The sequence below is a fragment of the Muntiacus reevesi genome, chromosome 4, assembly GCF_963930625.1.
Source record: "Muntiacus reevesi chromosome 4, mMunRee1.1, whole genome shotgun sequence".
Taxonomy (NCBI): Eukaryota; Metazoa; Chordata; class Mammalia; order Artiodactyla; family Cervidae; genus Muntiacus; species Muntiacus reevesi.
The window spans coordinates 122,709,115-122,726,339 of NC_089252.1; the positions used below are offsets into that span (position 1 = coordinate 122,709,115).

Genomic DNA, 17,225 nt, shown 5'->3' on the forward strand with positions numbered 1-17,225 from the left:
TGAGTCATTGGTGAAACTGTTAGAGGAAATAAAATATTTTCAGCAAGAAAATTACATGATACTTAATCTAAGACCATAATAAATAAACTCACTAGATGCCAGAGCTAACATAATATAGAGTAACTGCTGCAGTGGTAATATACATGTTCTGCAAGGTTTTACATAACTATTCAGTTTGGCGATCTTTTATAAAGTATAACATTTTAGAGTCTATGTATCACACATTCTATCAGATAACTTTCTACCACACAACTGAAATCACAGACATATCATTTCTATTTTCTCCTTTAGTGTCTCCAAAAATTTTATAAACTGTTGCCATATTAATTAAATCCCCTGAATACTTGACAGAATGTTTTAAATATCCTTGCTTTATTCAAAGTTTGACGTGAAGGAGAAAGCCGTTCAGCTGTGTCTGAATCTTTGTAACCCCATGGAATTCTCCAGGCCAGAATACTGGAGTGGGTAGCCTTTTCCTTCTCCAGGGGATCTTCCCAAACCAGGGATTGAACCCAGGTCTCCCACATTGCAGGCAGATTCTTTACCAGCTGAGCAACCAGGGAAGTCCAAGAATACTGGAGTGGGTAGCCTATCCCTTCTGGAGGCATCTTCCTGACCCAGGAATTGAACTGGGGTCTCTTGCATTACAGGCAGATTCTTTACAGCTGAGCTACCAGGGAAGCCAAAAAATTAACCCCAAAACTTAGCAGATTAAAGCAACCATTTTATTTTGTTCACAAAGTTACAGATCAATTATACCTCAAAAAATCTGAAATTTAGAAGAAAAGAAAAGGATTTGGAAGTACTAAGAGTTCAGCTGGGTGGTTCTCATTTGGAGTCTATCATATAAATAGAGTGAGATGGGCCTGAAATTAACCCAAAATGACTCACTCACCTGGCAGATAATTGATACCTGCTACTGGCTGGGAATGCAGATCTGGCTATTGATTACAGCATCTGCATTTGGCCTTTGCAATTTTTCAGTCAGGCCTATAGTCTGACTTCTTACCTTGTGGCTTAAAAGTATCAACAAATATGGCAGAAATTAGGTGACTGTTTCTTGCCTAATCTGAGAAGTAACAGCATTAATGCAGCCAAAACCATTGTTACAAACAAGTAACAAGCTATCCAGAACTAAGCAGAGGGGAAATGGATCCCATTTCCTGCTGTGAAGCCAAATTCACTATGCAAGAACACTACATGGGATGACGTATTATTGCAGCCATCTTTGGAAAAAATCACTTATAGAATTACAGACAAACAATTGTCTTAATGTAACACATCAAGCATATTAGGAACGCTGCCTAAAGTCTCTATGGATATAAAATTAGTCTTCCATATGTGTGTGTGTTAGTCCCTCAGTCATGTCCAACTCTGATCCCATGGACTGTAGCCCTCCAGGCTCTTCTGTCCATGGTATTCTCCAGGCAAGGATACTGGAGTGGGTTGCCATTTCCTTTTCCAGGGGCTTCTCCCAACCCAGGGATTGAACCTCGGTCTCTTGCATTGAAGGCAGATGTTTTTACCATTTGAACCACCAGGGTATTTTATTACTGATCACTAAATAATTGATAGACTTAATACAAGATTTTTAATTTCATTCATTGATAAAGGAAGAGAATTGATAATAATGAGACGTTTATTAGATGCAGGAGTAAATGGTGACATACAAATTATTTCTACCCATGATATATATCTCTTTAAAACAATAGCTCTTTTAAAAAAGGTGAAAAACAAACAGTTTTTGCCATTAGGGATTAATCATAAAAAAATATGGAAAACTTTAATTATTTCAAGCAAGAAAACAAAGGAATTATATGCTACATTTGTCTGCTGGATTGTGCTAAATACTGTACCTAGATATGTATTTATACTTACATCTTTAATTACATCCATTTGTATATCTATATTCAACCTTCGGATGAAGAAGTAGAGACTCAGTGATACTAACTTGCTTCCCAAAGTCCTATAGCTGATTTAGACCAGGGCTCAAGTTTGAAGGCAGTATTGTGACTTTAATACTTGTGCTCTTTCCACATCATTTGTATTAAAATGTTCCTGTAAGCACATACTTCTCCTTAATTTAGTGGTCATCTGAATACTTCTCCCAAATTATTGTTCCTTGATAACTTAAAAGTTCTACAAAAACCTCTTCAACTACTGAATAAGTGTCCAACTTTGATAAGTGATTTCCTTGAATTGCAGTCATTTGTTTCACATTGGCTTTCTCATCATCTAAAACTCTCAAAAAACTCAACAGAGTTAGAAAGGTAAGGAATCTTCATTTATATATAAATGCATTCAGCCATGGTTCAGAAATCCCATTCTAACTTGATAAAAAGAATACCTAAACACAACAGGGACCATGATTTTTTCTCCTTGCATAAAATCTTTCAGAGAGAGGTAATTTTTTTAATTCAAATCCTTCCAAATAATTTTGTATACTCCAAAACTATACAAATCAGCTTACATTAGTTATTAAAGAGAGAAATCTGACAATGTGTATCCACTAATACTTTCCTAAAATCTCCATGACCAAATTTCCAAAACCTTTGCTGTTTCAGCTTTTATTGATATGTAGAACATTTCAACTGCCATCTCAATAATATCTTAATAATCGAGTATTTTCAGGATGGTGTGTTGTTATTCATATTATTCCCCTGGAATGACATGGACAGCTCTTCCCTGCTCTGCTGTGCCTCGTCTATGCTTGTGGTAGTGATCATGAATTCGGCTTTGGAATTTTTAACTCTACTATTGCTGGCATTGTGCCATGCCATATTTGCATCTGTGGTGCCTACTGCAGTGTCTGACCAAGAACTGACAGCTAATTTAGGAGTAGCTGGTTTAGCTGCACACAAGTAATAGATTCTTTGTAGTAACTCTGACGTCCCCTCCCTCCCTCAAATCTCTGAGGTTGGTGAGAACTAGCTATTCCTTCTATCCTCACTGTCCCGTTATAACGAAACAAATTTCAGAGTAAATTCTGCCACATGTACAGACGCTTATTAATGAACACATCTTGGCAAGGAGGCACAGATAGATTGCACAGCCTCTTCTGTCAGCTCAGTGGAATTCCAGCAGCCTGCCCCTCTGGGAACCCCAGTCAATGCTACACCCGAAAGGCTCGCCAGAGGAAGCTGCAGCCACACTCCAGGGAAGGGATCTGGTGGCTGGATCTGTAACAACCGGTCAGTCCAAAGTCGTCGTGATCCCCAGGTGGACACAGGACCATTTAGGACTCTCACAAGACTGCAGTCATCATCCGCAGTGAATTTGGAGCCCAAGAAAATAAAGTCTTTCGAGGTTTCCATCGTTTCCCCATCTATTCCCCCATTAACAGCTGCTGTTACTAAATCTCACAAGTATCCTGTCAAGAGATTTTGATTTAACACCTACCACAGGTCAGACACTGTGCTAGACACCAGGGTCATAATGCGATCTTACAAACTAGTGGGAGAGACACAAGCAAAGTTATCACTATAGTATAAAGTGATAAATGCCGGATTAAAGGCACACCCAGGGGGCCAACGGGATCCCAGAGAAGAGCAGCCGCATCAGACTCAAAAGTTTGGCTGTGTAGCTTCTACAAGAGACGGTTCTTGAGGTAATATTAGAACACAACTGTGAGCTGATTTAGATGCACCGAGTGGAAGGAATAATTTTGGACAAGAGTATTATAGCAGAGCAGGAAAGAAGAGAAGTTTGAAATCTCACAGCCCATTTTAAAACTGTACGTAGCTCAGAATGGCTGGAGGGTCATGGAGAGTGAGCAGAGCGGAAAGAGAGGCGCTCAGGGGACAAGGTCGGTGAGGTTTACATGTCAAGGTAAGGAGCCTGAACTTTCCTGAAAGATACGGAGTCAGGGGAGGATTTTAGTCATGTATATTTTGGAAAGATCATTCCAATAGTAATGCGTAGGATGGATGGAAGTAGGATTGGGAAGGGACAGTTGATGAGGGGGCTTGTGGTAAAAGTTTGAGCAAAGGCATAAGCCACTGAGAATAGTGAAAGGGGCAGATTCAAAAGAAGGAAACCAGAGGACTTGAGACTGAGTGGATATAAAGTGTGAGAAAAACTTAGACTATCTCTGCCTCGGGCAATTGTATGGATGGTGTTACACAGCAGGTGTTAAATGACTGAATGACGAAATGATTAGATGAACAGTGACTCCAATAGGAAGCATTTATTCTTTACTTTAGGACGACATCCAGGGCTTCCCACATGGCACCAGTGGTAAAGAACCCGCCTGCCAATGCAGGAGACATAAGAGATGTGGGTTCAATCCCTCGGTCAGGAAGATCCCCTGGAGGAGGGCATGGCAACCCACTCCAGTATTCTTGCCTGGAGAATCCCATGGACAGAGGAGCCTGGTGGGCTACAGTCCATGGGGCCTCAAAGATTCGGACACAACTGAAGCAACTTGGCATGGTGAATGAAGACACCCAATAAATAAGTTGTCCTTAGGAGTTCTAGAAACATCAAAGTGGGAGGCAATGACGAGAGCTTTCTGTCTTATCAGTTACTAATACAATCCACTGGATTCTCCTTCTCTTGCATGGCTTCTGGTTTTATAGGCTCAGGTCCTTCTACTTCTTTAAGCACTTTCACTGTCGATGTTTATTCTTGCTGGTCAGCCTAGTAATGATTATAACTTATCACAGTATATATTTTATTTTGCAAGCACTGTAATCTCATAAATACATGTTAAATAATCTGTAGTTAGCATAGCTTACTTTACACAGTTCTCTCTTGAAGTAATGGACAGCTTAGATTTAGAAATTGAAAGTAATTAATAAACTAAGATGTGTTTTACAGTTGCATCAATATTATGAATTATTCTAAGTGACTCTCCCTGGGCAGAATCACTGGTCCATTAAGCACATATATTCATATATTTAAAATAGGAGCATATACTTTCATCGATAGTATACTATACTATATAGCATATACTTTCATCAAATACTCGAGTTGCTCTATCATACAAATGCATATTCTTTCCTAACTAAATAGAGCTAAAATTCCTAAATAATACCTCTTCTTTAATAAAATGTAAATTTTCCCTGAAAATTCTATAAAACTTTAAGAATAGAAACAGTAAGACCAAGATATAGAATTCAATAAATAGTATGGTTAACTGGAAAAGCAATTCTATACCATAAACAAGTAACTAACCTTTTAAAGATCTTGAGAACAGTGAAATACATTTAACTATAAACTTCATGTAAAATCATTACAACATATAACAATATTTTAAAGCTTATCAAGACATTTTTTAGAATATGAAGCTTATATTTTTAAATATAATGTCAGAAGTCAGTTATTATGCTATGGATGTTTGAAAATGTAATTTCTATTAAATGCTTTTCTATGAAATTGAATACTGAATAATAGATTTTACTATACCAAAGCCAAAGAAGAATATAGACAATGGGACAAAAGCAGAATGATTTATTGTGCCACCAATTATAATATAACAAAATATGCCAAATAACATATTGAATATGTATTTTATAGCTTTATATGGAAATAACAGTGTAAAATAATAAGAAATTAACTATAAAAAAGTTGCATCCATTAAATATAGAGAATCACAAATATTCAGAGAATCACATGCATATTTATATTAAGAGGTTGGAGGTTTATTTAAGAATAGGCTGTTTTATTAATATGTTAAACTCTAGAAGAATCCCAAATTATAGGGTTTTAAATGACTACAGTTGGAGAAATTTTTCCAAGATAAAGCATGTGACTCAGAAATAGTGTTACAGACTTATTTCTGTCAAAACATCTTCCAGCATATTGTTTTAATTGAAATAATCTAATTGAAAAAAATTCCAAGGAATAAAGAATTTAGCTAGTGAAAATAGCACTGAAATACTTATGCATACTTTGTTTCTGATTATTCAGTAGAAAGTTTTAGTACCTCCTCGAATCTTGAAAAAGTACTACTTTAAATTTATGGTGTTCACACACATCACACTTCTGATAATGTTGCCAAGGGTATAGATGAATGTAGTTATTTGCCAAAGTTTATTTTTTATAAAGCATGTATTTTCATTTTGAACCACTTATTTTGCTTGACACTGTTTTTTTTTCCTAATCTGTTATCTTAATATATAAAATTTTAAATTATTAACTTGAAAACAACTCTATAAAGTTATTCTTCTCTCTGTATATCCAAGAAGTAACAAACATAGAAGAATTTAGAAAAAATGATTGCATCTAACTTTTAAATATTTATTTAGGGAAAAAAAAAGTTTTGGTTGTTTAGTATACCAAAAAGAGGTACTATTTAGAATAGCATACATACATTTTAGGACACAAATGAACTTTTTACAATTTGGTTAAGGATTATTAAATTATCCTTCAGTCCATATAAGTGATAATACACTTTTTAAAATCTTTATTTGATATTCTAAGAAAGTATTTCTCTTCCCACTTTGTATTGCTTCTAGTTAAATAACAACTGTATGCCGATAATAAGAATTGCACAGATTAAAAACTGCACAGTTAAAAAAGAATAAAAGAACAGATAGAACTGGTCACTAGAATAATTACATTGTGCTCTATTGAACAAACAGTAGCACATGATTTGGAAGACAAGAAATCATAAGACAAGTCAGTGCTTAAATAAGCATTTTTTGAGGTAAACCTCCATCATTCTAAATATTCATGTTACAGAAAATATCTATAATCACACTGCATGGAAAATTTCTTTTGCATATCCTTTAATTCATTTAACATTTTCAGATGTTTGAAGCAAGCAGAACTATTTCAGTCTCATAGGCTTTGGGCCCAAGTCCAGTTCATCAAATTGAGAATGGTGTCAATTACATTTTGGGGCATAGGTAGCAAAAAAATCAACAGGCAAGAAACTTGGTTTCACATAGCTGCTCTCCTGTTGTTTGATACAGATGTTACTTTCCTAAGAAAGCTAATAAAAATGACCTCTAAAATATATTCAAGATAAGTAATAAATCAAAAAGACAGATCGTTATAAACTTATAAACAGGTGAGCACAGGCGTGCATGTGTGTGACTATACATATACCCTTCCATCTATCTTTCTGAATGCTTCTCTTTCCAGGCTCAGCTTTTTTAAGAGCACAAAAAACAAACAGAATGAAGAGAATCATAGAGATATACATTCTGGTTTTGATACTTCACATTCATCTCTCCACACTTAGTGCTGGTGACATGTTCATTAAAAAAAAAAAAGAAGAAAAACTAAATCCCCCATGGAGTACATATGATATTAACAAAGTCTTCATCATTTACTATCCCTATACTTAGACCTTCATAGTAATCTTCAAATTCACCATATGACACCTCATCAGACTTGCTACAGGCATCTTTCAATGTCTCTAGAAAAGATGATTTGATTTCTTCCTCTGTGGAGTGTCCTGTAAAAGAGTACTGACTATGAAACCATGTCCTTAAAAGTCCAGTAAAATGGCTGACAGTAAAGAAATACAATGTATGGCAAAAACCACTACAATATTGTAAAGTAATTAGCCTCCAACTAATAAAAATAAATGGGGAAAAAAAAGAAAAAAAAAAGAAATACTTAAGTCACCTGATGAAATCTTTTCAGCAATTTGAAATCTTATGTCAAACTACCCATCAATTTATTTAAACATTTACTTGCATGAACTAGAATTTAATGATGGGGACTTAACTATACATTTGAGGCATCTTTTAAAAAAGTCTGACAGGGTGTATCCTATATATGTATGGGCAAAATAACAGCTACTACTGTAGATATTTTTGTATTTGTTAATGTTTTAGAGAACTCAGTTTCACTCCCATTAGAAGTGAGGAAAGAAGAAAACAATTTCACTGATATATAGGCTGTTAACACAGTAATGCAATGTGTGAAAGGCATTAGTTACTTTATGAAGCAGTTACTCATAACTGCAACTAGAAAATATTACTAAGATTCAGGATTCAGAGGCCTATGAAAATCTTTGCTGGATGAACTTCCAGTTGATTAAATCATTCTAATTTAATCTCTGACATTAAGTAGGCTATTTCTACTGGTGGGTTATATTGAAAATGTTTAATTTTAAACTATAGGAAGATGCTATTGAGAATTACATCTGTAAAAAAATTGTAATTCTTTAGTTTGCTATTTAAAGTGAGAACATAAAACACCTAAGTCATCCTTTTTAAAAATTAATTTGATTTTTTAGCTTAGAACAATAAGCTATTGAAATAAGTATCTCTGATTGTATTATGACTGGTTAAAGAGGAGTGATTTCAGCTTAAATACCTTTTTCTTTAAGTAATTTTTGTATTTTTAACTTTTGATAGACATATATATGTTTATTCCCTTATTCTGTCTTAAATCTTCAAGCATAAGCAGACAATAAAACTCAGAGGACTTGCTCCTCAATTATAAACGTAAATGAAAAAAATAAGTACAAATAATAGACTTATGAATTTTTAAATGAAGAAGCTCTCACATCTCTGGTTTAAAAAATTAACTATTTCCTCTCTTAATGGCCTCAAGTCCATGCTATAAATTATATATAAATTATAGATACTATAATTATACCATGCTATATAAATATAGATACACCATTAACTATATATATGGTATATATATATATACCATGCTATATAAATTATAGATACACTATTAACTCACATTTTTGAAATCTAATGCATTTTTTTTCTTTTTTTAAACTTATTTATTTTAATTGGAGGCTAATTACATTAAAATATTATGGTGGTTTTTGTCATAAATTGACATGAATTAGTCACAGGTGTACATGCGTCCCCCATGCTGAACGCCCCTCCCACTCCCTCCCATCCCATCCCTCTGGGTCATCCCAGTGCCCCAGCTTTGAGTACCCTGTTTCATGCATCGAACTTAGACTGGTGATCTGTTTCACATATGACAATATACATGTTTCAAAGCTATTCTCTCAAATCATCCCACCCTCGCCTTCTCCCAGAGTCCAAAATTCTATCCTTTATATCTGTTTAGTGCATTTTGACTTGTAGTAGTTACCTGAAATTACTTGAGGATGCTTCTTTGCACAATAACATTTTCTTATGTCTATAATAGACACACTGCCCATTTTGTTAAAATCCAGTTTCATAAAGGCCTAAATAAAGAGAAAAATGTTATTTTTTTCCTATGAAATCATTAGAACCTAATTTTCCATTCTGTAGTAGGCTATTTTTGAGCTCCAAACAAAGCAGTTTAAAGTACTAAACTGGAATATGCAGGGAGCATCATTAATACAGGGGGAAAGATACTGGAGCAAGATATTAGGTGACCTGCACTTAAGCGTTAGTTCTACCACTTTCTAGCACCCTGACCTTGAGAAAGTAACTTAACCTCTGTTACCCTGGCTTTCCTCTTTTTAACACTGAGGAGTTGAGTAAAAACCTCACAGTAAAGAATCTGCCTGCAGTGCAGGAGATGAGGGTTTGATCCCTGGGTCCAGAATATCTCCTAGAGAAGGGAAGGCCAACCCATTCCAGTATTCTTGCCTGGAGAATCCCTTAGACAGAGGAGACTGGCGGGCTACAGTCCATGAAGATGCAGAGTCCATGCTAGTGACTTAAGCATGCCCACATGCTAGGAGACACATGAAGTTGATAAATGGCTGGGACTATTTTGATTCAAAAAGTAAACTTGAAACATTCTATCACTAAAATCAATGAGAAAATGAAATGATTTTTAAATGGATTTTGTTACTCTATTTCCTGAAACTTAACACTACCTTTTGAAATGCTAGTTGCTTTACTGCTCCTTTAACTCAATGCAATCCTGTGAATCATAAAATGTATTTTATTGAGAAAAGGAGTGGATCCATAGAAACACACAACAGACCCAAAGCAACATCCCACATTTGCAGATGAGTCAAAACTAGAATGAAGTTTGTTTATTTACAATAATGTCACATATATATGGTACCTCTTGCAGGCTGAATTGCATCCTCTCCAAAATTCATTTGCTGAAGCCCTAACTCCAAGTACTTCAGAGTGTGACTGTAGAAGATAGAGTCTTTAAATAGGTGACTAAGTGAAAAAGAAATCATTAGAGTGGACCCTAATCCAGTATTACTGGCATCCTCGTAAGAAGAGGAGTTAGGACACAGACAGCACAGACTGTGGGACCGACCCCGAGAACACACAGTGAGAAGACAGCCAATTGGTTACAAGCCTCGGAAGAGAACAACTGCTGACACCTCCATCTTGGACTTCTAGTCTCCAGAACTGTGAGACAATAATTTTCTGCTATATAAGTCATCCAGTGTATGGTATTTGTTGTGGTACCCCTAGCAAACTAAGGCTTTTGCTTATTCCCTGAATTTAGAAAAGGCAGAAAACCACTGATCAAACTGCCAGCATCACTGGATCACTGACAAAGCAAGAGAGTTCCAGGAAAACGTCTGCCTTTGCTTTATTGACTACAACAAAGCCTTTGACTGTGTGGATCACAACAAACTGTTGAAAATTCTTCAAGAGATGGGAATACCAGACCACTTGACCTGCCTCCTGAGAAGTCTGTATGCAGGTCAAGAAGCAACAGTTAGAACTGAACATGGAAGAACAGGCAGGTCCCAAATTGGGAAAGGAGTACATCAAGGCTGTATATTGTCACCCTGCTTATTTAACTTATATGCAGAGTACATCATGAGAAATGCAGGCTGAATGAAGCAAGCTAGAATCAAGATTGCCAGGAGAAGTATCAATAACTTCAGATATGCAGACGACACCACCCTTATGGCAGAAAGTGAGGAAGAACTAAAGAGCCTCTTGATGAAAGTGAAAGAGCAGAGTGAAAAAGTTGGCTTAAAACTCACCATTCAGAAAACTAAGATTGTGGCATCTGGTCCCATCACTTCATGGCAAATAGATGGGAAAACAATGGAAACAGTGAGAGACCTCATTTTGGGGGGCTCTAAAATCACTGCAGATGGTGACTGCAGCCATGAAATTAAAAGATGCTTACTCCTTGGAAGGAAAGTTATGACCAACCTAGACAGCATATTAAAAAGCAGAGACATTACTTTGCCAACAAAGGTCCATCTAGTCAAGGCTATGGTTTTTCCAGTGGTCATGTACAGATGTGAGAGTTGGAATATAAAGAAAGCTGAGCGCTGAAGAATTGATGATTTTGAACTGTGGTGTTGGAGAAGACTCTTGAGAGTCCCTTGGACTGCAAGGAGATCCAACCAGTCCATCCTAAAGGCGATCAGTCCTGGGTGTTCATTGGAAGGACTGATGTTGAAGCTGAAACTCCAATACTTTGGCCACCTGATGTGAAGAACTGACTGCTTAGAAAAGGCCCTGATGCTGGTAAAGATTGAAGGCAGGAGGAGAAGAGGACAACAGAGGATGAGATGGTTGGATGGCATCACCGACTCAATGGACATGGGTTTGAGTAGGCTCTGGGATTTGGTGATGGACAGGGAAGTCTGGCGTGCTGCAGTTCATGGGGTCACAAAGAATCGGACACGACTGAGTGACTGAACTGAACTGATTCCCGGGACCGAGACTTGCGAAGGAGACAGCCCTTCAGTTTCTGTTCTAGACACTCACACCCATCACCAGGACATGTAAAGTAAAAATGAATGCAAATTTATAAGCATTATGTGGTGAATTTAACATAAGGTTTTGATCTTGCCTTTTGACCAATAAAGATAAAGATTTTTATAGTTTCCATTTGTGCCCAATGTAATTGTTCAGACTACTCTATACACAATATCTCTGTTCCAATATGGGATATATATACATTTCATATTAGATACACATACAAAAGAAAAACTTCATTTTCAACAGTATGCTTTAAATATGGCTACTAGAACCAAAGTTATATGCTTTCTCCTACAAAACTCAGGGCTCTTTTTTTAAATTATTGTTTAACATGGTCATTTTAATCTTCATTTTAACATTTAGCAAGCATATTTTAAAAGTAGAGAAACATCTTTAACTCATCATCCTAAGATAATATGCATTGAGCTTGGACACTTGGACAGCTATGATGCTAATAATTTTACATGTATTATCTTAGACCAGTGCTGTGAGATAAGAAACTGAGGCTTGGGGAAATATTTAATAATTGATATAGACATATAGCTTATATGGAGCCAGCAATTTATGGAATTAACAATTTGAAAACTGAAATTTAATTTCAGATTTTATTTTCTTTTTACGGTATTTTCCTTAAACATAGGTTATTTTGCGGTAGAATGGGTAGATTTGTACACGTATGTGTGTTTTTGTGCTTTACTAAACCCACAGTACACTGCAGGGAAAGGGATTTAAAACTTTTCCCATGGTAATTCATTGACGATTTAAGAATGAACCTAACCATCTAGTAAAAGTAACTGTTTGAAAGGTTACTTTACAAAGTTACCTTTCGAACAAATGATTTCCTGTATTCATTCATTTCCCCGATTATGGCACGTTTGAATTCTCCGTAATCAGCCCTGCCATTGCCGCTGCTATTTAGAATTAGCCACAAAGACTCAAAATCCTAGAAATAATCACAGAGAGACTATTGTTACAACTTTAAGTTACATATGGCTATGACTATAATCATCATAGTATTTTGTTATATCTTTTGTTTAGGGCTATACCTAGCCCTAGACAAGGTAGTAGATTTAAGGACATTCCAAAAAGTTGCACATAAATCCAATCAAAAGTACTAAGAAAACTTATTTAGAGGAACTCTGCAATGGAGATAGTTCCATAAAGCAGAAACATTTAAGAGTGGTAATAAATCAAGTATATCATTTTAAATTCATTCCTTTCAATAAATATGCTGCCATTTACTTGAATTTGACCATTTAATTATTTGTAATGTATTATATCTGTGACAATTAAGAAGTCACTTCACTTACTGGAATGACTCCAATAGGATGAGGACCACTAATAATAAGAGAATCTATATGAAGTGGCATAAAGAAAACATTCACACTTCGGGTAAATGGTATAGAAAGGATCAGGGTTGGGACGGGATGCGCCTTTAGGTGGAGGTGTCAGTGAAGTGCTCTGAGTAGAGAAAACCTGAGTGATGAGAAAATCCAGCCCGCAGACGCAGAGGTCTGCTGGACCTCCACTCACAGTGGAGGGAACCGTGGGTGTAAAGGCTTTGGGGCGATTCCTGGAATGGTCACACCGCCTCTCCTCTTGAAGCCTTCCCATATGCTTCTCCCTCTCCTCAAGTAGCCACTGTCCATGCTCCTCCTCCCCTCTTGTTTGCCTAATTCCTCCTCATCCTTCAAAACTCAGTTCTGATACATGCCCACTCCAGAAATCCCATGCACTTCCTTCTCCTTCTCCATAACCTGGCTTGCAATTTATCTCACATGTTCCAAAAGCATTCTCTCTTTAACACTTCGCATGCTTTTTCTGTTATCATTTATATATTTCTTTCTTTTGATTATAAAGACCTTAAGAGTACAAAGTATGTCTTCTCAGTGTTAGAACAATGCCTGCTTATTAGGTTCTTAATAAGCATATGAAGGAGGGATGAAGGTTGACATTTAAAAAATCAACAGGATTTTTCTGACAGCTTAATACTGATAATGAGGCATAAAGGAGACAAATGAACTACAAAAACTTCAGTAAAAAAGAGAATAAGGCCACTTAAGAATAATAGTCACTCACTGCGGAGAATTATCTGTGGTACCTACATTTTCAGACACTTCTAAGCGAAATAATTTTAGAGCTTGCTTAAAATCTGCCTTATCTAAAAGTCCACTTCCTTCTTTGTCCAGTTGTTGAAGGTATTTTCCCAATCCAGTCAAAATACGAACACCTCTTTTATGTAGTTGTTCTCTCAGCATGTCTGTTTAGGAAGAAGAGTGATGGAAACTAATTATCCCTATGCATAAATGAATCAAATTGCAATTGTCTCTCTGGTAAGAAAAAAAGTCGATATATCTGATAAAAGGGATGTGAATATGCAACCAGATCATATGTATGACTGTCAAAAGGCTTTGAAAAATAGAATGCTTTTAGTCAAGTGGGTTATACACAAAATCACACGTGAAATATATCAGAGCTATAGCACCACTGTGTGGTGAGAGTGTTATATTTTAAATATAGGAAAATAATGGTTCACTTTATCAGCATGAAAATAACCTCAGCATCACAAATAAAATCTTCATTTAAAAAAAATTTTCCAGGCTTCCACTTCACCTGATGAGTCTATATTTTTAGTATTTTTCCTCTTTCTTTGTAATTACCAACTGAATTACAAATTTTTGAGTGAAGTACCTGACAGTTTATCAGTTCAAAATTTCTAAAATCATTTGAAATCTTCAAATTGTAGCATATATTTAATAACATCAAGGTTTTAGAATGCTATCCTATACTTTTACACTTACAGTAACCCTTTTTGCTAGGAATTTATAAGAAGTTATATCCCTAGGCCCATTCTCTTTGTGGGACAGATTTCATTTGATGCAGTTTGTACCATCTTCACTTAAGAAAATACAGGTAACTTTACCAAAGCAGTTATTAAATATACTGCTTAGAGGGACAAAAAAATGTCACTAGATACAAGGGTGACAAATCATACTGATCATGATAGAATAAACTCTATTAACAATAGCATCAAGAATATTTCAGAGATCAAATACCAATCCTAGACAACTTTAAAAACTGCTTTTAGCCTTGTTCCTCCCATATCATCTTTATATGATAAATCAGGACTTATCAAAATTTATAAATTATTGTTGACTTCTGTGATTACTGGTTTAATGTCTTCCTGCCTTCTTGATTTTGAGAGTCAACAAAGGACTTGTCTATTTGAACCTCATAAACTGTACTAATTACAAGAGTAGACTCTAGAAACAAATCTTTAAAATATTTTAGTGTACAAACCTACATATATTTCACATATTATCTACAACAACTCTGAAAGTTAATGAGGTTATTATACCCATTTTAGACATAAAGAAAGAGGTACAAGAGATACACACAAAGTCACACGTCTACTGAATGGAGAGTCCAAACAGGGCTTCCAGTCTAGTATTTTTTTTCTACACTAGGCCACCACAAATCTTTTTATGATACCACAATATAAAATAAGTACTATATTGTAAAAATCACATATCCATTTCATAGATAAAAACCACACTATCTAGTGCTTTCTAAAATTTTTAAGTTCATAAATGATATAATACTAGTTATTCAGTTAGACTCATTGAAGTAGGAGAAATCCTAAAAATATTTTTAAACATGTATTCGTGTCTAAAATAAAAAGATAGGAAGCAAATAGGCAATATAAATGAAGTGTCATAAAACTAAGTAATATCTGGAAAATACTGCTTTACTCCTTACAAAGAAAATGGTTGAAAATTAAAACTATTTGAGAGTATAGTAGTGATTAATGATACACACCTTGAATGGCCTTGAAAATCATCCTATCATTAGCTTCTTCATTGGTTACATCATCATGTTCCACAGAATCAGTTCTGCAATTGACATGTTCGCCATAATACACTGTTTTGCAGTCTTAGTATAGGAACTCTAAGATTTTCCTGCTTCAGACTCAAAAAATTCTCAGAGAAAGATAGAAGAGTACTTAGAGATTAATCAAGTCTCCCACCTTTGCTTGCTGCTTTAATGCTTGCTGACTTAATCCTGAATATGCTAAATCAAGACTAAAATCCTTACATCTCCCAAGAACTACCTTAAAGCATTATATTCAGTTTTATAATTATTTCAATCTTCTTTTTAAAAACTTAATTAAAATTATTATTTAAAAGCAGTTTTACCTTTAAATGTAAATACACTATTTTAAAAAGCAAAAAAAAAAAAAAAAAAATGCAATCATATTGAACAATACAGTAAAAGATAAGCACAGACTTCCTTATAGCCAGTTTATGGCTATAAGGCCATAATGACCTCTAATGCACTGATGGTACACCAATTACTGTAATCTTGACCAAAAAAGCACTCCACAAGAATAGCATAAATATTTTCAGCAATTTAAAAAAAAAACAAAAAAAACTCAAATTCATTTAAAGCTTTTGACTCATAGCATTATTTTTTCACTATGTATATTATCAATCAATGAATACCATAAGCATGTGGGACCCAAGATTTTTTTAGTGCTTAGAAGAAGAAGCACTCTTAAAAACATGGGAAAAGTTATTATAATATACTGTATCTCATTTTTTAAAATGTATTACTTTGTAGCATTTACTAAAATTAAAATGTTATAGTATAGGCAGATTAATAAAGTACTTTAACTAACTTAAAATGGGACATCTTAAATCTCCATTTGATTGTAACTGTTCCCACACATGGAGTGTATTTGAGTATAAGATATAGCACATAAAATAGACATGTATAGTTATGTATTATTTTTTTAAATGTAAATCTTAACTAAAATAAAAACACTTTGATATAGAATCTAATCTTAATATAATAAAAAATAAAATACCTCTAAAATCACAAATGCATGTGTGACTTACTTGAGAGAATCCAAAGCTCTCCAGTCAATATCTGTGATTCGAAGTGTAAGCACTGTGTTTTCTTTTACACTTTCTGGAAGTCTGGGATGATCAGAGCTCAAAAACGTCAAGTTTGCGCCCTAAGGAAGTTAACATAAGAATTATTTCAACTATGAAGTATATAAGAAGTAAAATACAACTAATTTTAAATATTCAATTTTGATTACATCTAATGTAGTATACTTTTTTTTATACTAATAAATAAGTATACTGAGAGAATATTTAGAAACCACACAGGCTTCAGCTAATAATATAGGAAAATAGAACTAATTTCACAATCTCCCAATTTGAACAATCTTAGATGTAACAATTGACATGAAAAAAAATAAGAAGAATTTCAGTTTTTTGTTTTCTTTTTTAAGAATCAGAGGAAAAAAGAACAAATAATCTCCGTGGAAATTATGACACTCCAAAATATAGAAATAGAGCTAATGATCTACGGAAAGATGTGCCGCCCACTGCTGAACTATGACAGATGCATTAGCCTCTTTCACCCGGTATTTTGAACACAATCGTATGTATGAGTTTACTGGTGCGGGGCCTCCGTTGCTTTGTGCAGGCCTTCTCCAGCTGCAGAGAGTGGGGCCTCCTCTGCTGCAGTGTGAGGCTCCTCTCTGCGGAGCGCAGACTCTATCACGCGGGCTTCAGCAGCTGTGGCCTGCGGGCCCTACAGTGCAGGCTCAGGAGCTGTGGTGCAAGGGCTTAGGTGCTCCATGGCGTGTGGCATCTT

General features: G+C 35.2%; 1 protein-coding gene across 1 annotated transcript in view; it reads right to left on the bottom strand.

Annotated features, from left to right (window-relative positions):
- Positions 1 to 7,229: 7,229 nt before the first annotated feature.
- CAPS2 (calcyphosine 2) overlaps positions 7,230 to 17,225 on the bottom strand; it is a 49,140-nt gene continuing 39,144 nt past the window's right edge. Inside the window, exons 13-18 of the mRNA XM_065934103.1 lie at positions 16,457 to 16,575; positions 15,378 to 15,451; positions 13,664 to 13,818; positions 12,382 to 12,501; positions 9,019 to 9,115; positions 7,230 to 7,405 (exon numbers count right to left, since the gene is read on the bottom strand). Coding sequence (XP_065790175.1) covers positions 7,230 to 7,405; positions 9,019 to 9,115; positions 12,382 to 12,501; positions 13,664 to 13,818; positions 15,378 to 15,451; positions 16,457 to 16,575 — 741 coding nt within the window. The remainder of the gene's footprint in view (positions 7,406 to 9,018; positions 9,116 to 12,381; positions 12,502 to 13,663; positions 13,819 to 15,377; positions 15,452 to 16,456; positions 16,576 to 17,225) is intronic.